Source organism: Labrus mixtus, chromosome 3 (genome assembly GCF_963584025.1).
Source record: "Labrus mixtus chromosome 3, fLabMix1.1, whole genome shotgun sequence".
Lineage (NCBI taxonomy): Eukaryota > Metazoa > Chordata > Actinopteri > Labriformes > Labridae > Labrus > Labrus mixtus.
This window is the reverse complement of record NC_083614.1, coordinates 7,351,417-7,375,829: the sequence shown is the minus strand read 5'-3', so window position 1 is coordinate 7,375,829 and position 24,413 is coordinate 7,351,417. Positions and strand designations below refer to the sequence as shown.

The window sequence follows — 24,413 nt, the reverse complement described above, 5'->3', positions numbered from 1 at the left end:
GAGCGGAGTCATGAGACTCGACTAAAGACCGGCTTCACAGAGTCGGGGGTTTTGTTCTTGGCTGAGTGTAAGGTAGTTATTTATGCATGGAGAGGAAGACAATGAGGAAACCTATTTGTAAGATCAGAGGAGCTACACAGATGAATTAATGTGGGTGTGTTGTACGCTACATGGAGAGAACAGTGTGTCAGTGACAAACACCACCCACCTCCAGAACACCGTCTTCAGGGAGGTCTGTACAGTGGACTGCGTTCTTCACTTTATCTTTGCCATACAGAGCTCGCAGAGTGTTAGGACGGAGGTGTCGTGAAATTTCCTGTAGATTAAAAAAAAATATATCACAGAGTCAAGTCAGCATTTGAGGAAAAAAAAACATGAAACATTTTCTTTCCCAAAGTCTGGTTCCTATGTGAAACTGAACATCCTGTTCTGTTGTGTGTTACCAAGTCGAAGTGATTACACAGCAGCTGGACATGTGACCCTGTGAGGGATGTGACTGACACTAAGCTACCCTTGTTGGTCACTGAATTGGTTACAAAGAAAGCAACTTTAACAGTGCTTAATATTTAAAATGTCCGATTAAAGAAATATTAACCACAGCACAGGCTCTTGCTTTAATACAGCAACAGCACTGATAGAGTTACTACAGCATGTATAGTGTAACTCAGCTCATAGTGCAGCTCTTAAATTAGTAAAATACTATTTTAGAGAAATGTACTTAGAGCTTGTAAAGTGCTTTTTAAGTCTTCTGACTATTCAAAGCGCTTTTACACTGCAGGTCACACCTACACATTCATACCACATTCACACCCTGATGTCAGAGGCTGCTATATAAAGTGCCCATCAGTTTTAATTAATCACTTAAACACATTCTCGAGCGATTTGGGGTTCTGTGTCACATGAACATGAGACTGCAGGAACTGGGGATCGAACCCTGACTCTGGTTGAGAGACCACCGACTCTACCACAGAGACACAGCTGCCATTTTAAAAGAACATATATGATACTGTAACATGTTGCTTTGTAGCTTGCTTCTTTTATTTGAGCATATTACTCTTAGTAATCATGAAGTGCATGAGAATAGAATTTATATTTTAGAATAGTTTATTTCACTTTATGTTTTGTGATCATTTATGGAAGACCTAAGCAGACAGGCATCAGTACATAATTCAATGAATGAACCTGTGATCAATTCATTCCTCAACATACCTTGTTTTAGGTTAACACCACTGGTTTTCCTGTTATAACAAGTTGATTTCTGAAATGAACTTGTAACCACAGGAAACCAGCGACGTTACCCCGTGATAACGAAAAATAAATCAGGACCTCAAGAGTACAACCGAAATATTCTTGTTATTGCAGGGAAACAGAACAACATAAAATGTATGGATGAATATCTGCTTACGTCATCAAAAATGATTTAGAGAAACAATTATATTTGCATTACTTACGTTTGATGATTTTTTTTTTTTACTAATAAAGGCAAATTATACTTCCTTTGCTAAAACTGCACAGTAATGATGCTTTTATACAAATCCAAATCCTAACCTATTTAGAAAACTTTCACTCAAATGTTTAATACATATGATAGTTTGATCTGTATATAAGGACATTTTACCACAGTCAGATTAAAAAACAACAACACCCTAAAACAGTGAATATGAAGTTAAATAAGTTTGTGTACCTGAACTACAATCTATTCTTTAATCTACCAAACTATAAGGCTCAAAGCTATTTAAAATCCTAACTCATGTGAACCTTATTTTTCTTATTTTCTGTCAACGAGCCGTAATCAAAAAATTATTTATGGAGAATTTAGGAAAAAGTAATGGCTCAAAGGAAAAAGTAAAAATGTGTGCCATCTTCTCAGCACTGTAGACAACATATGAATCATAGAGACACTAAGTTCTCCTTTTCTTGCCTTTTTTTCCAGGAAGTCCTTTTATCATGAGTGTCTATCTATTTTCTTTCTACATCAGACACTCCCAAGGTCACACACGGGCTTTCTCGCCCTTTAGTGCTCGGTACCTCCAGGAAATGCAAACCTCCCACAGGGTTGGCCACCAGGGGAGGGGCAGATTGTCAGAATTACCTCACCATGACTACCGCTAACTTGAAAAGATAGCACACACTACAGGACATGAAGTACTGAAGTCATATTTTGGGCAGTTTGGGGGATTTTGTAAACACTTTCTAAGGTATTTTTTTATTATTTTATTTAGGTTTAGAGACAACAACTGATCACTGAACCTAAAACCTGTCTGCATCTTTTTGTCAAACATTTACCATGTTACAGATACAATCACATAAAAGCTCCTGAGGTTTGTTTGGTGTCACATTTTCTGACTAACAGCAGGAAAACATTTTCTATGACAACTTCTTTATCCTCCAGTGGTTTATGAGAGCGTAACACAAAAGGCAGGAACAAGTTTTCAAGGTCGTCAACCAGCCTAACCTTATCCTCCAAGACGTTCATTGTCTGTTGAAACAAACAGCTTGGAGAAACAAGTCTCCTAGTTCAAATGATTGCAGGACACAATGTTCAATTGGTCATGAAAGAAAAACAGTTGTTGCAATGTTCAAGGATGCTGGAAATTATATTTTGAAGATGAACTTAGCGAAGGGCGGCTGTGTAAGGAGAATTCATTTAGACTTGTATGCCAAATGGAATGAATATTTCCATTCCATTCCAGGTCTCTGGGAGATTGTTTTTGCAGGAAACTTAAATTATTTGGAATTATTCTAAGAAGAGAGCTGATATTCTTATCAGTTTAATTATGGTGTTACATTTCCTGCAATATGTAACTTGAGCGCAAGCTTGTTTATCCCTATTGGCTGTTTTATCACTTCAGTAACATTACTTGGACATCCATGTTGATGCCACCTAGCAGCACTGTTGTCAAGACTTTAAGTGCAGAATAAATACATATTTGGGAGTTTTTCATCAATCAGAAATTGTATCAAAAGCTTTTTTTTTTCCATCAAATTTGGTATATTTAAAAGTTATGATTGATATTTAAAGCAGCTTGTGCAGTTTCCCCTTCTCCAGCATGTACATGTACACTAAATATAATTTGTATGTTGGTATGTGGTTAGAGCAACGTTAGCTTGTCTTCTGATATCATACAGACCGGAGGGAAAAAGTGAAGTTTTTGCTATAAAATGATAACAAAATGTTCTCCACAGTAAAATAACTCGCTCCAGTGTCTCCTTCACTACAGAACATTTGGACGATCGGCGGTGCATGAAGGACCAGACGTGAGACTTTTTGATTTCTGGATGGTCAGGATTGCCAGCAGGTCGCTCTGCCCCGGCCGTTACAGTCCACAGAAGCCAAACATTCATTACACGAACATCAGTCCAGCTCGCTGTGGGACTCATTAAAATCAAATTAAACTCTGACAGCAGGTCACTCAGGAGGAACTAATGCAGTTACAGAGAGCAAAGAATTCTTTTATCATCAGTAAGTTAATCTTTCTGTAGTTTGCTTTCTCTACCAATGTTGGCGTCAGTCCCATGACGAACGAGACAAATAAACAATCCGCTGCTCTCTGCTCATGGCGATTTCACTCTACAAAACAACATATTGACTATGATAACGTCACAACCTAGCGGCCATTTTAGGACTCCTGCTGTATTTTGTATGTGCTCTTTCTTCATGATTGTTCTGATTGACTGATTCTGAGTGGTGTCTGCCATCCGGCCTTGTGCTGCACTATGACCCGAATGTAAACAAGAGGACAGTGGACAGTTTAGCAGAATTAAAACTATAAAAGGGAGATAAAGTTATATGTCTGCTGTGTCAGGTTAAACTGGCGTATCGACCAGAGCAATAGAGTAACCACATTTAGCAAAGGCATGTCAACTTTCACCTGTAAGGAGGACAGAAGGCTGGTATTGTTAGCAATGCTAACATTAGCCATGCTCGGCAAACCTATCTGACATCGTATACAGATGGCCAAATTCATCCCACAATGCACTGCTTTTTGGTTCTGATCGTACTCTCACCTACCTGAAACTGGATTCTGGTGCACTAGGAAGTGAATGTAGACCCCCATTTTCAAGGGGACCAGAGTTTGGTTTTTGGTTCGCACCAGAGTTTGTTAGAGCATTCACACAGTACTAACCCAAAACAAACCAACTATCTGACAAAGCGCGCCAGAGTTTCAAAAGATCAAACATCTCAGGTGTGAATGCACCTTAAGTGACCTCACCCAGTGGTTTCTTAAGATTGCACGTTTTGCATGATTGCATGTTTTCAAGCCAAAAAATAGCTGTTCCCAAATTGAAAATGCTGTCTCAAACTAACTATAGGTCAAACTAGTAACAGACAAAAGCCATTTTCACACATGCACTCCCAAAAAAATTCTAGAGAATTAGAAAAGGTCAGCTCACTCTGACTTCATGCGGAAAAATACTAGCGGGCAGGCAGGTGAAAACTTTGGCAGTTTGTGTTCCAACATGCAGCTCAGTTTGGGAGTTCAGTCAATCTTTATTTGTATAGCACCAATTCATAACAAATGTTATCTCAAGACACTTCACAAAAGAGCAGGTGAAAGATCGTACTCGCTGTTTGTTTATCTACAAAAGACAAAAGAGTTGTGTGCCAGTGTGAAAGCACTAAAAGAGGTAGAGTCGAGGCGGGCCTTACGCCTCTGTGAGGGCACTCAATCTTTCTGCTCCGTGAGAGTGGTGAGAGAATCTACTCACTGCAGTCAGGTGTGTCAGCTAAGAATCGTATTGCAAGTTTTCATTCTGAACCACCACTATGCAACAAAACATTTTCTGTCAACACTTCAGCAAATGGGATACTTTTGAGAATATAATTTCTTTAAGGTCTTTGGAGTTGAATTTATCACTCGTCTTTTATAAAACTTGTTCCAAATAAACCAAACGAACCAAAGCTAACTAGCTAACTATGAAAAAGTTGATGATGTACAAACAGCTGGTAGTGCCTTGTTATTAATGACATAGATGTGTAGTCCCTTTATTCTACACACAAACAACAACAATATGTATAAATCTAATCTAATCACCTCATAATTAATGTAAAAAACATCTTGCATTTTATTGTTTTATTACTGCCACTAGTACAACTACTGCTACTACTGTCTTTCACATGTGGCCTTTGATCTTACTTCACATAAAGATAACAAGATAAGAATAAATCCACCTTTGAATACCGCCAAGTTTTGTATATCAAGTTTTCCAATTAGACCAAAAATGAAAGGACTGTGAAATGATTCATAGTTTCTTTGACAGTAGTCATTTTTTCTTGTAGTGTCCTCTTACACTGGTTGGTAGGAACAACTTTAATATCTCATCAAAACTTTTGTCATTAGGTTTCATCAGCAAACTTTAAGGTCTTAAAAAAGCACCTTAACTAAGTGCAATGGTACATCCAGCTTCATTTCTCTTCTACTCAGATGAGCGTTTTGATGGGACTACAGTGAACTAAATTTAGCTTTGTGACCACCTGGGACAGCTGATATCTTTCTCCACAAAAGCATTACACAGAAGGGTCAAAAATCAATCGCAGGAGCGTATTTTTAACCAGCATGATGCATGGAGAGTGTCTTAGCCTTGTGTAACCAGACTCTCTGGCCCGTTTGATCATCTCTTCCCCTCATCTTCTATTTTAATACAAAGTGAGGCTACACAGCATGTTGTGACCACCACACAGTGCTGATGTGTAGCAAAGGGGCAGCAGTCATTTATTAGCCTGCTCATTTAAAGGGGAAGTAATAAAGGTGTAACAATGTGATATGGAAACTTTGTCAAAATGATTTTTCTGTGTGGAAAATGTTAATAAATTGTCTTCATTCCAGCCTTGCCTATTTGTTCATGTCCAAAGGAAAACATAAACATTTTAAAAAAGGTATAACAGGTCTTACGTGTAGCCTGCAGCTGCATTATGGGTACACTTCGGTCACTGCCAGACATAACAAAGCTGGAAAATCAAAGTTCATGTTTTGACCTTTATCTCGTCGAAGATAATATTAGTACACAAGCTGATAATAAATTGGTATATTATTCATATTCTTGTTTGAATTGATCCGACCATACTGCATTGTAAACTGGTGACTGGTTGTTAATATCGAAGGGGAATAGTGTCGAACAGAAAAGGCTGTGGCACAAACTGGTGTACAACCACAATGTGACACATTTTCTTCACTCATTGTAAACACACCAAAGCCTGCTCCAATAAAAAAACTGAATTGTATCAGCATTAACTACATATCATAATCAAAATGTGCTGTTTACATTATGTCTGTTATACAGATAGATAGATAGATAGATAGATACTTTATTGATCCCGAGGGAAATTCAAATCGGGATCAATAAAGTATCTATCTACAGTCTGTTGTTTGGTTTCAAACTTGTTTCTTGATTTGACTGAAGAGGAGCCTTCTGGCATATGTTGGCACAGTAATGTATATGATAAACACGCTTCATGAGAAATAAACAGAATAATAATGTCCCTACCAAATGAATTGTCAAATGTTCAATATTTGGATACTTTTGATACCACAAAATTAAAAATGACACAATCTCGGTAATTTATTTTTACCAAAAGCTGCTGCGAGTGAAATAAAGAGAACACTGCCTTAATTGCACAAATACATTTTAATGTTGTCAACCTATCTGTGCAACTTAGACAGTGTGCATACGTTTGCTTGCGATTTTTGATAATTAAAAACAAGAAATGAAACAATAATTGGTGCCTAAGACTTCCTTTTTTGTTTTTTGTTGTTGTGATACCAAAACAAAGATCGATATAATTCAATTTTTCCTAGTATCATACCTGAGTTTAAATGTTTTACTATCTGGTATTGTGAAAACATGTACATTTATATTAAAGTGACAACATTAGTTTAAAGGATTCAATTAAAAATACATTTTAAAAGCATTTGAATCACAACCGTAAAATCAAAAGTCAAATTGCATCAAGGATTAGGAGGATCGTGACACACCTCGTAAAATCCTAAAACACTGAGTTAGAGGGTAGAGAGAGAGAGTTAAGGCTGTCAGTGGTCAGGACTGACTGACAGATGGCCGATGTGTGTGTCCACTCTGATATCAGGACACGTCACAAGACAGAGCATAATCTCATGACTGAGTGAGAGCAATGCGAGGCAGCTGAGGGTGCAGAGGTGTGAATGCATGAGGACGCTTTATGGACAGATATATGACGCCTAGTTAAAGAAGTCCAAAGTGTCTAATATGATTAAGTGTGATTGAAGTGACTGGATCCAGCCTACACACAGATCTATGTTGTTTATGGATTAGTCTCTGGTCAACTGGAATTAATCAATACCCTCTTCATACCACATATAACTGGCATTTAACTATTAATAGATTTTTCTGACCTATTCATACAGTCTGTGTTTGTCCAGTCCACTCTGTCGGCCTGATAATGACGTCTGGAATTTCTTTACACTCTCAAAATGTGCTGCACTTTTGTACTCGGCACAATGTTACAGTCACACACACTGCCTGCCAACTTATCAGCAACCCCCAAACACTGACTGATCTAAGACATTTATTATGTGATGTATCAGTGCTGCTGTGTCAAAGTGTCAAACGAGCTGATCTGCACTGAAGAGTGGGTGCTGTTTAGGTTATTTGTCAGACAACACTGAGGTGAATCTGAGGTCAGGGTGTGATGAAACGTATTGACCTCCCATTTAGTCACTGAAGTCTGAAGCAATCAAAGAGGCCACAGAGGCTTTGATGGAGAAAAAAAAGGATGAAAACTAATAAGAGCAGCTTCAGCTGAGGAAGAGTGTTAGGACCCGGCATGAGAACAAAAATATTAGGAGGAAGATTTTCTAAATATGGCTTTTTTTGAAGCAGTTAAATCCAAAAACCTTGGAATGTCTTGAAAAAAAGAGGAAACATGCACAAAAGCCATTATCCAGTACAGTTTTTGGGAACTTTGTGAATAAAGTGAAAATATTGTGAATAAAGTCAAATTGCTGAGAATAAAGTAAAAGCCTCAGTTTCCAGTGACACGAAAGAAAAAAAAAAGATAAAGGGAGGGGAATCTTTTAATCCTTTTTGTATTTTTTACACAAAAGATAAATGTTTATCATTAGTGATTTATTCAAGAAAAAATTAACATAAATGAGAGCAGGAAGATTTTCACTTTTTTTCTTTTCTCGTTGGCACTTTAAGGGTAGGCTAAAATAAAGAAATTAAGGTGAAAACCTTGAGAAGAGTAAAAGTATAATAAATGAAGTGAAGCTGTTGGTATGAGTGGAAGGTGTAAGAAGATAATATGAATCAGAAGAGGAATATTTTGTTTTGCATTCATGTTTCTTTTCAATGCTCTTAAAAATGTCTGGTTCTTACAAATTTGTTGGAGTTTTTATGCAAATTAGACAGCAATGATAGAGTTTGACTGGGCTAAAAGACGCACTTTTCTTTCTATGGTAAGTAAATCTCTCAAAAATATTAAGTTACAAATATTGTAAATTAGAAGAGCACTGCACAGCACAGAGCGTCAACATGAGTGTGCCAAAGAATGGGACATTTGTATTTTGTCATGCTAGTAGCATCTTTTAATTATTATTATTTTTATGCAGTGAGGCAATCTCACAACTTAAACTTTGTATATGCTTGAATGTAAAAATAAAATAAAAATGCAGTAAAATTGTTAATCATAAAAAAAATCCCATTCACAGCATCCTGAAATGTAATAAATATGAGAACTGAACAGAATAAACTGTGTGGATTTATGCCTGAATACAATGATGAAACCTTTGATATGACACCCAAGCCAACTGAATAATCTAGAACAAACTAACACATAAAACATGTCATTATAACAAACATTTAAATAAAACTATTCAATTCCTTCTAATCTATTTTAATTTTATTAAATTTCTGTTCCATTCAAGTTGATTTCAGAAAACTAAAGTGTGCTAGAAAGACTAACAAAAAGAGGAAACCATCACACAAACGGACAAATGGACTTTTCTGTAAATGTGACTAAGTGGTAATAAATCAAACCAGAGGCAGATCTGGGGAAGTAACAGTAACACAATGTATCTTATACAACAACAGAGTGCGGCTGAAAAGGCTAAATTATTTTGGCGTCAGTGAGCTCTGGTAGTGTCATGTGACGTGGAAACCATTAGTCATTTAACTAACAGCGTTTCCTCCTCTGGGGCTGCAAACACAGTTACATGTTGGCAGAGGATTGATTGGCAGAAAGCATGAAAAACAATTGCTTTAGTAAAAGGAACATGATGCAAAACAAAAAATGCTGAGATATTTTAAAATAGATTCACAGCTATAAGTCAGGAATAGCTGAACCTAAAGAATTGTGAAGTTGTGTAAAGTCTCGTTTTTATGGAAACTAAACAGCGATTAGATTTCACATCACGCACCAGCTAAGCCCTGCAGCACTAGTTCCATAGCACCCACATCTCACACACGTCTGACACACACGTTTCTCACACACGTCTCACACACACATACACACTAAAGTTTATTTCGTGGGCTTACCCTTACCAAGTCGATTGAGCCACAAAATCTTTCCAATATACACTCATAAACGGCTAAAACAATATCATCCAGTTCATCCCAAAAGCATCTTATCTGCTTTAGGGTTCTTTAAGAACAACAGGTGTGATTTACTTTTAATGTGATTTGGACCAATCACAGCTGGAAGCCAAATATTAAGGTCAGTTTATATTAAAAATAAAGGTCTCCTCAGTCAGTCCCCCGGGCTGTAGCTGCCAGGTTTAATGACTTCTCACTCAGCAGATGGATCCCAGGCTGAGATCACATCGTAAAAACTCAACTCAGAAGGTTTATGTAGGAAACAGAGAAGACAGAGAGAGTGCTACAAAACTTGCTGCACTGGCTCCATGTCCACACATAGCTTCAAACCAGGGGTACAAGAGGAAGGACAATTACTCTGATTAATTTTCACTTAAAGTAGAAGTAAGTCTATGAATGTACTTGAGTAAAAGTAAAAACATAAATCCTTTAAGGTCACATGTCCTCCTTTTCAACCAGTTTAAATAAGTCTCAAAACATGTGCAGGAAGTTTCTAGTTATAAATCCACTCCGATCCTGTATTTTATCATGTCTCTAAACCCCTCTATTTCAGCTCTGCTCAGAACAGGCTGTTTCTGTGACTGTAGCTTTAAATGTAAATGCGCTGTGTCTGACCACACCCCCTCTCTGGAAGAGCCAGGGTTGCTCTGCCTTTCTTGCTCCATGCCCTATTGTTTACAGTGAGAAGGCAAGGGGCAGAACAAACACCTAGCTGTGGGAGTGTCACTAACTTGGAGGAGGGGTTACTGCCCTTTGTGACGCCACGAAGGGAAAACCTCCTGCAGCCTGTTTGAGCACACATTTTGTGAAAAATGGAGAAGGCAAAAGACATAGAGGACGAACTTTTCTCAGGATTGGGGGGTTTGTAGACCGACTGGGAACACATATTAGTATTTATAAAACATGGTAAAGTGTAGTTTGCATAATATGTGACCTTTAAAATGTTCTTAAAGAACTAAGTAGGGAGAAGTCACTTTTATACCTGAGGGGGCAGGGTGATTGGTTAATTCATTAGTTCATCCAGCATTTAAACAGAAATAAGTATGAAGTATTATTTAAGTATTATTCCATGTTAACAGCTCCACTAAAATTATACCTTATTCCAAACAAGGCCAACTTGTGATTTTTTTCCTTCTCAGTCAAAATACGTGTTAGGCAAGATAATCTGTTCAGTCATCCTAATTGACTTCACGGTAAATATGAAGTGGCATGATTTCAAACGGAAACTGTATCCACTTTGCTTGAAACATAAAAAACTACTGATAACTACTAACTGCAGGGCACATAACAATTAATTTTTAGAGTGCAAGAAAAAATGTGTTGGTCCAAATATTAGAATAACTCTCAGGATGTGGAGCCCTTGTTGCACAACATATAACTAGTGTCCTTGAAATCCTACACACACAAATTGGAGTTGCCCATCATGTCCTGTAAATACATCTTTAACACACTCTTAGTAGTAAGCCACATATAGAACAACCCAGACACCCTTTTTGTGTTTCTTCAGCAAAATATCAACTCACTGAATTGAATTAGGATTTGATTTAATCCCCTTTGTCAATCTTTTGGCGAAACAATGAAATAACTCAAAGTTAAAGCGTTTTTAAATAAGATAAAGTCAGAAATATTAAACACATTCTTAGAGGATCTTTGAGTAATTCACAACAACATAGGTCCTCACTTTTCATGTGTTAGATTTCAACATTTCTCTGCAGTGACAAACATTAATAGTTATAATGATAGCTCTCACTATAGTCCGTGTTCGACGACGTTGAGTTCATTACATGTGTAAGTGATTCAAGAGTCCTGGTACGTTCATGGAGTTTTCTAAGGTATTCATTAAGAACTGTATTATAAGTTGATTTATTTATATTTTTATTCATCTTGTATAATATGATATGACTACAAACATGTTCCTTTTTTAAGCCCTGTTTTGTTGTATTTTCGAGTTTGATGTGTTATCTTATATTTACAGAACAAAATGGTCATTTTGAGTTGTGTAAGAAAATGGCATTTCTCCAAACTTTTCTTTGGCATTTGTTAAACTGGAGAATGATGGATGCATAATCATTTTCAGATAATGGATTGATTTTCAACCGCATTAAACATTGGCATTTTTCTTGTTTGATAGGCTTTATGTATAAAATATATTGTGGATAATAATGAAAGTATTTTATATCTTTGACTCACTGGATCTGTAGGCCCACAGAAATCTCTGAATGTCTTCGGTGCGTCGGTGCCAGTGATCTCCAGAACCATGCAGGGTCCAGAACACTGCTCAGTCACCATATTCTGCAGGGAGAGACCAAACTTCAATAAAGAATTCAACTGATAATGTAAATACACAACAACTCATCTCCAAACTCCTGGTTGTGAACATAATCTGTGAGGTTCTGACACTTTCCTAGATGTTAACAAAAGATTAGGCAGTGTTTGTGTTCTTATCAGCTAAAGTAACAACCTGACAGAGCTTTGATACAGGTACCTGCTATGATGGTACAACAACGGTGTGTTTATACTCACAGGATACTCTGTGACGACACCTTTGTAGACCTCATAGAACTCCTCTGCATTTGCCCGGTCAACATTGAACTGTGTGAAAGAAATATATGTGATTAAATACAGGTTTCCTTAGTCAAACTGAAACTGTTCACATAATCTATCTGCTCTGAATTACGGCAACAAATCCATGACAAAATGAATAACTAATATACTAACATATAAGGATATGAATTAATTTAATCGAAACAGAGGCACAGCATGAATGCACTTATTGTATTTGTATAAATGAACATCACAGTCTGCATGTGGTTAAAGTGATGAGACCCCCACTGATTGATTTTTGTCCTATTACCCAGAATGCATCACATCTCATGTGGCAAACAAATGGATTGTAAGAGGTCACTGTCTTCAGCTGTGATGCTCACTCTTCAATAAGGAGGACGGATTGGATGGGAGAGATTGGATACATTGCTCATATTAGTTACATGAGTAAAGCCTCGATATACGGGCATATGAGCTCACTCATTAAAACGTTTCATTAATATATCATATATTATTATTATTAATAATAATTATTATTAATGTAGATTTTGAAGAACAAAAGAAAAAAGGGTAAAATGTTACCATCTGCAGGGCTGAAATTTCAAATCCAGCAGCAGATATGGAGTTCAGGATCTTCCCAGCTAGTCCTATGAACACATGAATGATGATCAGCTGTGGGTTGTTTTAGAGCTAATTTATCACAGATTAACCATATACATTGCACACATATATGTAAGATCAAGACTGATCTAAGAGCAGGTAAATATAGTTTAAATGGTATGATGGCCAATAATAAGGATTTCTGTTTTTTTCACCAACATGACCACCAATAGAAGCTTAAATAGCTGCTATCTTTAACAAATAACACAGTTAAAGAATGAGTTTTAAAGCTCACATCCCAAAGCATAACCTGCTTTACAGTCTATTTTTAGTGCTATCATTGTTTACATAATGACTTTTCAGAAAATGTTAACCATGGTAATAACCATGTTACTAAGTAGGATTATTTTCTCATATGGTCCCAAGTAACTTATTTTTTCCAAACAGTGGATGCACCCCCTGCTGGTCATTCAAAGGAATGCAGGTGTAAAGAACTTGCGCTTTGACTTCGGTTTTGAAACAAAGAGAGGAAATCTCCACTTTTTTGTAAAGTCTACACTTATTATAAATTGTTAACCAATTTTAGATAAAAGTTCAGATATAAAATATCAATGCCTGTTATGATACCACGGCAACAAAAAAATAAGTCCTCTGCACCAAATATTGGGTTATTTTTTTTTTTCGTTCATTAAAAATTGCAAGCAAACTCATGCACATCGTCTGAATTGCACAAAACATTTTAACGACTTGGTACAGACTGTGCAGGAGTTTCCCTTCATTTTTTGATTGATAAATTCCTTTCCTAAGCCTATCTTATCTAATAGATTAATTTTTTTTTAAGATTTATTTTCTGGGCTTTTTATGACTTTATTTTAGGACAGTGGATGTCAGAAACCTAGAGATTGAGATAGTTTGGGGAATGACATGCGGGAAAGGAACCACAGGTCAGATTTGAACCTGGGCGGCCCGCTCTCGAGGTCTAAGCCTCTGTACATGGGGCGCACACCAACCGCTAGTCCACAAGTGCCCCAATAGATGTATTGTTTAATAAATATATTTTTAAATAATAAAATAACAGAGCTGTGTGGTACATATGGTAAATAAGAGCATCGAAGTATAGCACATTTTGACAACCTTTATACCAATATATCTGTGATAGGCACAAACCAGCCCATAAAATCAGCAAAGTGATATTTCAGTCGAGCACTAGTACTAGCCCGTGCATCATTACATTCTCCAATGTGACAATGACTTAATCATTTCTGTAGCTGGAGTCACAAGATCACAGCAATAACACACATCTCTTATTAATATTTAATAACTAGAGATATTATCACTGAATGTGTTCCTATTGTGACAAACTTCATCAAATGTTACAACGACCTGAGATTGTAGTATCTCCCTTGGCGAGAGAACAGTGAGATTGTCTTAAGCTTGTCCCGCCTATTAGAGGAGAGGAGACATTATATTTTACCACACAATCAACACTTCAGAGAGCGATATACAGAGCTGCACCTCTCGTCACTGTGGCCGTACATTATTGTAGAAATGGTAGACACAATGACGAAGGTGCTCCAGTGACAGTGAAGGTCAGACTGCTGCAGACACATGTAATTGAAAGAGGGCGCCAGTCTCATAATCTCAGTCTGCTATTCTGATAAAAGCAGTCCGTCGTGTACTCGCCAGGCGGGACACGACTGGTCTACATTCTCCCTTTATTCTAAATAATGCTGAGGGAAATGGTGCTGTTCAGTATGGTGTCATAGCAAGTCATGATTCATCTCTTATTTGTGTAATAGTTCCGTCTCAGCTCATTTGTTCATGCATTAGGTAAGTAACCACCTCCTGAGTCCTCTGTGACCTCCCCAGGCTGCAGTCTGCCTAGGATAGGTACACACTCAACACAGCTCCCAAAAGCAGCTGGTGCTGTTGCTAGGAGATCCTATTCTGGGTGCCTGGCAACAGAAGCTTCTCTATTCCAGTCATGTCTGTGTGGATTTTCAGTCACAACGTCCTTTGTCATCTCTGTGATTGGCTGTGCCCTGAACACGTAGCTGCAGCATAATTTGGCCTCATAAGTGATCCTTAATGGAAATCAAAGCCAGCTTGGACTGACTGACATTTCCAGTCGAGGCTCTGTTGGCCAAACCCCTTCATGTATAAAGACAAATATTCTGATGTCACATCAAAACAGAGACAGAACTATAATAAGAGCAATCTTTGACCCTTTAAACTATACAAATTAACATCCTTGTAATCAGGCATAAATAAAAAAAATACAAACACGGACATGTCGTCCTTGTTTTTAGTTTTATGTAACCTTTTTAGTTTGTAGTTGGACTTTCTTTAAGACTATTATTTCAAAGTGGACTGACAATGAACTGAGTCTGGCAGATGTATGCCTGGAGGCCAGACACTCAAAACGCATGCAACTTGTGACCAACTGATCAAACAAGTAATTGTTGACATAAAACACGGCTAGTTTATCACCCTAAATGGAATCAGAAATCCATTGTGTTCAGCAGGACTTGGGTGACATTTTGGTAAATAAAACACCATCTCTTTACCTCTGGAACATCTGAAGATGTTGCTGCAGTAATTGTGTTAAGAAAGTTTTCATAAAAAATGTAATAATACTGTAGAGAGTACTGCTACATATAAGCAAGACTCTCCTTTATGATAACCTATAGTATACTAATACAATATCATACTGCATAATACTACCATTATATTCCCTTTTTAAAAGAATGAATGACACGCCCCCTAAACACAAGATGATGGTTTTTCAGTGATATGCATGGTCTTGGTCTTGACTCGGTTTGGACCCTGAAATGTCTTGGTCTTGTCTCGATCTCGGAGCACTCTGGTCTCGGGTTTGTCTTGGTCTTGGTTATTGTGGTCTTCTTGACTACAACACTAGTAGGTTTTATACAGTATATACTGTACTGTGCAGTTTGAGCAAAGGAATATATGCATGAAAAAATCAAATCTATCAAGATTTTTTTAGAATGGAAACAGAATATTGCAATACTAAAGTGTACAGATATTTCCTTACAGCCCTTGTAAAAAGCACAACCTGTTTGAAAGGTTATGTGTTGCAAGCAAATACATATTACGTATCTGTTAGACCAGAGAGAGAGAGAGCACAGAGAAATCTGTGGGCTGACTTTGTGTGTGGCCATGAAAGCTCAGATATAACCTTCTGTAGAAATTTTTAAATATTTATTTAATTTTTACAAGAGTATAAAAAACAGAATTACAGGAGAACTAAAAAAACAGCTCTATGAATCCACATGCAGCATAACTGTTAAACATCAAAGGAAGACACAAGTTGAGAAGTCACGAGAGAGAATTTGAGGTACAAAATAAAATGACAACACCTCTGCTGCAGTGTAAAGAATGAATGATAACCCACACCCATAACTACTAGCAGTTATCAAAACATTCATAAAAATGCATTTAGGTTTGGAGGATTTTGATTCCGCAGCTGATTGTTAGTCGACAGTTGCTCAATTTTGCCCTGCAGCAAATCAAAACATGTCTGAACCAAGGTTGTTGTTTTTTTCAACGGTTCTTCTCTCATAGAGCATTCTCACGGCAGATAGTTTAACTTGTTATTGCAGGAAAAAGCTCAGCTGTAAAAACATTAATGACAGCTTTATTTCTTTAAGGTGTGATAAAAAGTTATAAAAGATGGGTCCTCACACATCTACCTCTGATATTAGTTATTTTAACAAAATGTCAGAATTTCCTGCCATGACGATGGTTTAACAAGTGGGGACAAAAAAAAGTACTACTTGTATTAATGGACCTTTTTCTGCTAAGTCATTTTAATCATGTTGCTTCCTTTCTGATGTCCCCTTGTAAACTCATTTGCTAGCGATAATGTCTCAATTAAAAATGTCTGTAATGTCATAACAAATCTAGCAACATGTAAGGCTTTGGCAGGCTTTATGTATATAAAAAGGTTGGATAGGGGCGGCAGTGGCCAAGTGGTTAGTCTGTACGCCCCATATACAGAGGCTGTTGTCCCTTGAAGCGCGTGGCCTGGGTTCAATCCTGACCTGTGACTCCTTTCCCACATTCCCCACTCTCTCTCTCTCCCTGATTTCGTTCTCTATCCATTGTCCTGTCTCTCTAATAAAGGCATAAAAATGAATCTAAAATAATTAAAAGGTTGGATAGCTTCTTGGTGTCATGATAAAGCCAGTGCAGAAATGCTTCATACCTGCACTTTATCCTAATGGCCAACAGGGGGTGACTACATATGTTGCATAAGGAGGACTGATGGCACTTAAGACTAACACAAAATAATGTTTATTTTGTGAATTTTGCTCTAAATTAGAATAATAATCTAGAATAATAGACAATACTTTAGCTTTAGGGTGGGGCTAACTGAGATTGACAAGTTGTGACCACAAGGACCTGCCAATCAACCAGAATAGAGGCTCATCAAAGTGTTTCTACTCTCGTCCAAATATAGAGCCAAAATCAAGACGGCCCCAGCCAAAATGTCAAACTCAACGCCCCCTTCTTATATACATATTAGGGTGGAAGCTCGATAATGGCGCCAGCATGCTAACATTCTCAATATGACAATTCTAACATGCTGGTGCAAGTGACCATCCGATTTTAACATGTTAGGAAAAAAACAACAACAAGAAAGTGCAGCTGAGGCTAATGTGCATATCCATCTTGTCAGATTATCAACATTACAAGACATGCTGCTGTCGAGGCCTGAAAAAGAGAACAAAAAGGCACAAATACATCCAGGAAAACAGGATGTACCAAAATAAACCTCTTCTGAATCAGATAAAAAAAATATTTTGGATGGGCCATTAAAATCTAATCAGCAAGAACAATTAATTTAATTTATTGGGGACCATGGTGTTCTTGTTTATTGAGTGAACCGCCTTTGAGCTTATCTGTCCAGGACAACCAGAGCAGGACTCTCCTCAGTCAACAACTTTCTCTGTGCGTACAGCTCTGTCCAGAGAATTTCACATTTCACAGGTCAGAGCTCTAGAGGCATGCTCCACCAAGAGGGATCAGTGCAGGGATTTGGAAAAATCCAAAGCCACATTTGGAAACCATGTTGTGCCTCTTTGTGACACAAACACATTGCCAGTGAGTGGTAAGCGAGAAACAATGATACAAGTCTCTGCAACTAAATGTATCAAAAGATTGAAAATACCAAGATCAAAGCCTCTGATAGATAAAATAGACTATTTCAAATGATATCAAATGTTTAAGACCAAAGCCTGTATCAATTTATAAATGGCAAACATTCATGTGAATTTTGAGCTGGGCTGGAAAACGGACCCTTTGGTAATTTTTTTTCACAGGTATAGCTCTGCAAAGGTACCCAGAAGGCTTCTTTCTATCTCTTAAACCAATAACTGTATTAAAGAGTTTTGCTGTTACTATACTACATGTCAACCAATTAAAGTTCAAACCACTATCTGCTCAATGGATGATGCTCTGCAACATGTGCTGGAGAAAATACCAGGAGTGTTGTTAACTTTTGCAATGGTGGACACTCTGCTGGACAAACTATGGAATTACATCCATTTTAAAAAAATCATTGCAAGCACAGTTTTCTGTGTTTTATAGTCTGTTAGAAAGGGATTCACATTTGGGGATATCAGCCAAATATCTGCAGATCTATCAGCAAAACTATAGATCATTCAAGAGGACTAGGTGTATTGATAGTATTGATATTTGTAGGTCTATGTATCCTACCTTCTGATATGGCATGAGGTTTGATGATGCAGCATGTGCAGTCTGTATAGATGGCCGTATTTGAGGGACCGTGGCCAATTGTAGATGGGAAAAAAAATTCAAGCTCCTGATGAAACACAATAAAACAGACTATCATTCACAATCCTTCTATGACTGTGAAGCATGGGATGTAAGCATGTGCATAAACATGACTGAGGCTAATAGGCTAGCTTAATTGTCTTACTCTTGCTGCTGCAGCAACTGAGTCAGAACCGTGTCCAACATTTTTGATGCCATCTGTTCCAAACTGGGCACGGACACTCAGCGGCGCCTCCTTCCGTGCCACAGCGGAGTCTGCAGGTCCCAGGAGCCTCCTCCAGATAGACATGGCCTCATCACCCATCAGCTCCATGGCAACCACAGGGCCCGAGGACAGAAACTGCACCAGGTTACTGCAAAAGGGAGCAATAATGGAGTAATTCATCCATATTAGTGGAATTTCTATCCGCTGTAGGTCAGCCGTATAAAACATGTTCAAATGTCACCACAATGTCATAATGCACAGGTCTCTGTTAATGATGGTGGCTGGATACCAGAATTGTGCTCTGTTGGCTCACACCTGCTCGAGTCTGGCTAATTATTTACACACACTCACTTAAAGAAAGGCTTTGACTGATGTTCTGCATAGAAGTCTGCCGCTTGGCTCCTGTAAGAAAACCACAAAGCATGAAGTTAATGAGTGTCCAAATTATCTCAGATATTACATGTGAACACTTTGTACTACACTACTGAAAAGGACATTGAAAGCAGCTGATAAATCTCTGCCACTTCTTTCCTGAATGCACTTGGTGTGCAAGATATACATTTGGTAATAGTTTGGGGAAAATGTGGTTCTGAAGTGACAGTACTGAAATAATAAACCATATTATTACAAAAAATTAACAACCTCATATCCACTGTTTTCAGCATATTCTTGGTGAAATCTATAATTTTAAATTGTAATTTTGCTTTTTTGAATTCAACAGTTAAAAATATACACATTTTTAGGCAGGTTTTTTAGAGTCCCGAACACATACTGTATATATTATAAATATGCATATGATACGTTTCAGTATCATTGTAGTTTGTCCAGTGGAGCATGCTCTGACTCAACAGATGCACAGCTGAGCGGATGATGGTCCATACTAGGTTTAATTGAGAGTGTATAACAATGTAACATAATGTTTCATATTCTTTATTTAAAATAATTTGTTTTAAAAAGCAGCCTTCTCAGGACTTTTGGGAAATTGTTTTAGTCATATCTGTAAAATCTGGGTGAATTTGTGAATTTTTCCCTTGAAATTGGGTATCTGTACCAGTCTTAAAAATAAATAGTCAGGCTTAATAGCCAGCCTCCATATGTCAACTACATGTGTATGACTCAGTTTGATCAAATTTGACTTTTAAGCCAACATAAAATAAAAAAAGAGCCTTATAGATTGGTCCCCAAGAATTGTATCTCTAGATCTGGGGAACAGAATTTGAACTACTCAGACACAAGGCTATTGTGTTTTGCACAGGAATAGAAAAAATAAATAAAAACAAGAAATGACTGAAACAATTCTACTGCATCTTAGAGACACTAAAACAAGAAGCATAGCAAGCTTGACATAGTTTGAGATGGAAAAGAAAATTAGTTAGGCATCTAATTCATTGAAAAGTTAAACAAAAATATTTTGTTTTGAGCCAGATTCCAATGAGCTTTTTGTTTTACCACAACTCCTATTCATAACGCTTATTCCACAGATAGGGAGCATAGAGACTTAAGGCTGCTTGTTCTTGCATGGATTAAAAGAACCTGTCCCACAAGACCTGAAGGGTCTGAATTCCTTGAGTTCCAACAAAAAAAGATGTATTTCGGCCAAAGACCATTGAGTGTTTAGAGACAAGAAACATGACTTTAAAAATGATTTAAGGACAGGACTCTGTAAGAGTTCAATCTGTCTGATTATTATTTTTTATTTTAAGACCTGTGAAACTTCATTACAACCAAGCTGACTCAAAATAAATACATTTTTTTGTATTTTGTTTGGACAGGAATCCTTGAGTTCTTGTTTTATTTTGAAGGTGTTCAAAGGCTGAATGTTATGGTCGTTATGTAGCTGTTAAGATCGGACTCCATCATGATGTGCAGATTTCCAGCTCGATTTGTATTTGAGTGTTATAGATTCAACTTTTTTTTCTTTTGGGGGCAAAAATAATAACTTCTGGCACATCCACGTATGGATTTTTGAAATGCACCTACTATATCGTTATCATAAATAAAGAGAGGCTTTGTTTTTGGTTTCAGGGAGAGAGACTGCATTTGGGGACTTCTGCCTTGGTTGATCTATCTCATGCTTTTAAATAAGTAATACTAGTCAAATAATTTGAATTGCTACAAAACCCAATCCATTTTTCAATTGTGACAAAACATCAAATCTATAAAAGCATAATTGCTTTTTGTACTTTTAGACTGAGATAAGACTGATAATATTATTTCAGCATGAATGGGCACCTGATAAAACCATTAATTAAATGCCAACCCCGTCTGCCACTCTGCCACTCAGCATGCCATATGTTCACAATGTGTGTGAGAGAAAACAGAGTCATCCATCTGTTATTGTGAGGACAACTGGCACCAAACTGCCTTTGCCTGACTCTTTGACTAGAGTTTGTCTGATATGATATATTATGAGGAGGCTTTGACCTTACCATGTTAGCTTTGTCATTTTGGCTTTGGTCACAATCAGGTTGGAGGAGTAAATCAATTCAAGGACGTCTCCAATCTTTGTCAATACATCCGGCTTTATCAAGGCAAGTGTTCTGCAAACATAGAGAGACACATTTAGAAATTGATCATGTCTGACAAGTAAGCCTGCAAGAGGCAATGTGCCAAGATCAGAGAGCACAACAGAAACACTTCAATTGATGAGCACTTCCGATCAAGTCTGGTCAAGCCAAAAAAAGATAGAGCAGATTTAGAGCACCCTTAGTTTTTCAAAGTACTTTAGTGACTGACATAGTAAAATAGATTTAAAAAAAAGGTTAATAAACAGAAAATATCACGCATATGCTCAGGCAGAAATCAAGAGTTAATCATGGAGAATTACATCAGTTTTGAGATCATTTTGTATCAAAATCTAGTGTTTAACCTCCTGAAACTATCAGACGAAGGTTGTAAAGACGGGTTGGGACATTTTGATGCATTTTGTAATGTTTTGGGTACGTTGTTGTACTATGTATTGGGAAGAAATCAAATAGTGTCAACGAGAAGGTAAAGTTGCAATACTGAAGGTATGCTAGCCTTGTAAAGCTTGTTTAGTTATTTTTTCAAACATCATTGTTTTTAGTGATGTCTTGTTCCTAAATGAGTTGGCTCCTTTAAGTAAATTACTGGAGTCGGCTCCTAGTTTCCTTTATTTCCCATTTTGTTGTTATTTAAAACACAAAAGAAAAAAGGGATGATCTTTCCCCAAACCACTAAGCCATAGGGCCAATACACGTCATTTATTTTATTTAAATACAGTAGACCAGCAGTTGCGCTGTGTTAGGTGTTAGAAGTGAAACTATCATTTTCAGCATTTGGCAAAAATAACCATTTCAATTCACATGAAGACTAGTGCTCGATGATATTACATTGTTTTTTGTTTTTTTTACCAAACATCATGTAAAATAGTTTTATTCTGAAATTATACAAACTTGTATAATTAGGATAAATAAAAAATATGAACACATTTCAATTGTAGGTCAAATATATGAAGGATTTGGCTGATAAAGTAAAAGCAGAAATAGTGCCAAATGAGATATCTGGATCACTAAAAATAGTCAGAATTCCTATCACTAATGATTTGGTTTATAATAATAATTATATCTGGGCGGAATATTTTAATTTGTGATGAAACCAGCAAGTCCAAAAGCCATTGTGTCAAAAAGGTTAGCAATCTTCACATTTAAGAAGCTGGAATAAGCAAAAGAGTTAAATATGTCTGAATTCAAGAATTCAATGATAATTATAAAAGTCAACAACTTTCTCTTCACCAACCTTAACGTTGAAACTCACTATATCACACAACCTAATATCTTACCTTTCTTTTTTGCTGCCAAGTTTGTTTGCTGTGTACTGATCTCCATAGTCGATCAAATTCAGCTGTCGTGAGAACACATTCACTCGATTCCCAACAAACAGATCCTCTTGATGGAGGTCATCGTATTTTGTCCTTCTCAAAAATATTCTCTGATTTTTTACATCAAACTGCAAATAAAAAAAACATGTTGGTGGTTTATAACAACTCAAGTGATTGCTGTGAAACTATTTGAACAGTCTGCATTGCATATATAAATAGGGACATTTTTCCATTTGCTCTAAGCACTGGCACCAAAACGTAGTTTATTTATTTTATCTTTGAAGCCTAAAAATCCAAAGGATTCTGAGGCTACAAAGCTTGATGAATTCTAATCACACAATATTTGCTTTAATTAAGGGAGAAAAAAATTGAAGCAGCCAACAGAACAATAACAAATATAATTCAAGAAGTAAAAGCCTACCATTTCCACTGAGCTATCTTTGGGGTAGTAGAACAGTTGGTAGCGCCGCAGGAGAGCAGCAGTTGGGTCGTACCATTCAGTAAGAAAGGCAAAGCGATCCTCCTGATAAAGGAAACAAATCAAAAGATGCTAGGAGGTGTAGAATAAATCCATGCTTTAAAATATCATAAGGAAACCATAATCTCATTTGTAACCATAGAGCTATGAAACTGTATCAATACATTTTTTTCATCTTTAGATGTAGATAAAAATGAAATGGTTTTGCACCAACAAACAGCAAAGACAAAGTACACAGACTGCCCTCAAACTTCTATTTGGTTGATACCTGTTTTTCAATGTATGATTTTTGCATAGGGTTCCCAAACTGTGGTGCATGTGCCGCTGGTGATATGAAGCAGTTTTGTTGAAAAGCCTCACAATTGCACTGCAAGTGGCCGAAGTCAATGACTTGACATTTAAATGTAATACATATCACATTTATTGCATAATATTACTATAAAATTAAAAAGACGCTAAATAAACCTATGCTAAACGAGTTATGAACTGGTTACAACAGATCCAGTCCTTGATTAAAACAAATAAATGTCATTTTTAAATGGCTAGGAGGGGAAAAACCTTCTTGAGGTCACTGATTATGTTGGACCTGACAAAGCTGTGCATGCTGCTGTGTATGACTACGCCAAAATGGACTCATTTAGCTTGCTAAAATGATATGATTCATTTCTACATAAGTGGTAGCTCTTAAAATGACTTCTTAGACTGACAGCTTAGAAACAAAGAGATGGTATTAAATTACAGTGAATACTTCACTGTTACCCCAGTAAGAATTGATATCTGATCGTATTCACTTTGTCAAACAAAAGGGATTAGCAGTTTAAAAGTATAGAAGTTAAAAAGTTAAAGTAGTGCCTGTGTGACATTTGGCTCATGTTGATTTGACTTTAAAATGACTGAGCCAGGAAAATTACAAGATTTATAAACACACTTCAACTAAACAATATAAAGACATGATTGTTGGTCCATATCGCTCAGCCCTAACTAAATGCCTGCTCTAAATTGCTCAACACTTTATTTTTCTACTCCAAAATGACAAAGTTATTAACATATACCATGCTGGTTAAAGTAGAGGGATATGCTAACGCTATGCTAACTGCTAACCTGTGTTTGCTATGCACACGTTAGCAAACAGTTATTCGTTAGTTTTAGTTTTGCTTTGCATTTTCTCTCGGACGAACAGTGCTTGTTCGTAACACTGTTATTAAACAGAAAAATATTTACTCACCATTTTTAAAATACTAACAACGTTTATATGTCCACAACACTGTTTTCATGTGGCCAACGTTAGCTATCCCGGGTAATTCAGCGTTGCTATAGTAACTGTAGTGACAAGTTGAGATGCGTTCAGGGAACAT

General features: G+C 37.0%; 1 protein-coding gene across 1 annotated transcript in view; it reads right to left on the bottom strand.

The window, feature by feature from the left end:
• Nucleotides 1–24,413, bottom strand: part of nme7 (NME/NM23 family member 7) — a 24,890-nt gene extending 477 nt beyond the window's left edge. The window contains exons 1-11 of the mRNA XM_061030476.1: nucleotides 24,284–24,413; nucleotides 23,002–23,103; nucleotides 22,542–22,708; nucleotides 21,169–21,279; nucleotides 19,091–19,141; nucleotides 18,680–18,887; nucleotides 18,457–18,562; nucleotides 12,697–12,761; nucleotides 12,094–12,162; nucleotides 11,761–11,862; nucleotides 209–316 (exon numbers count right to left, since the gene is read on the bottom strand). Coding sequence (XP_060886459.1) covers nucleotides 209–316; nucleotides 11,761–11,862; nucleotides 12,094–12,162; nucleotides 12,697–12,761; nucleotides 18,457–18,562; nucleotides 18,680–18,887; nucleotides 19,091–19,141; nucleotides 21,169–21,279; nucleotides 22,542–22,708; nucleotides 23,002–23,103; nucleotides 24,284–24,286 — 1,092 coding nt within the window. The 5' untranslated portion in view covers nucleotides 24,287–24,413. The remainder of the gene's footprint in view (nucleotides 1–208; nucleotides 317–11,760; nucleotides 11,863–12,093; nucleotides 12,163–12,696; nucleotides 12,762–18,456; nucleotides 18,563–18,679; nucleotides 18,888–19,090; nucleotides 19,142–21,168; nucleotides 21,280–22,541; nucleotides 22,709–23,001; nucleotides 23,104–24,283) is intronic.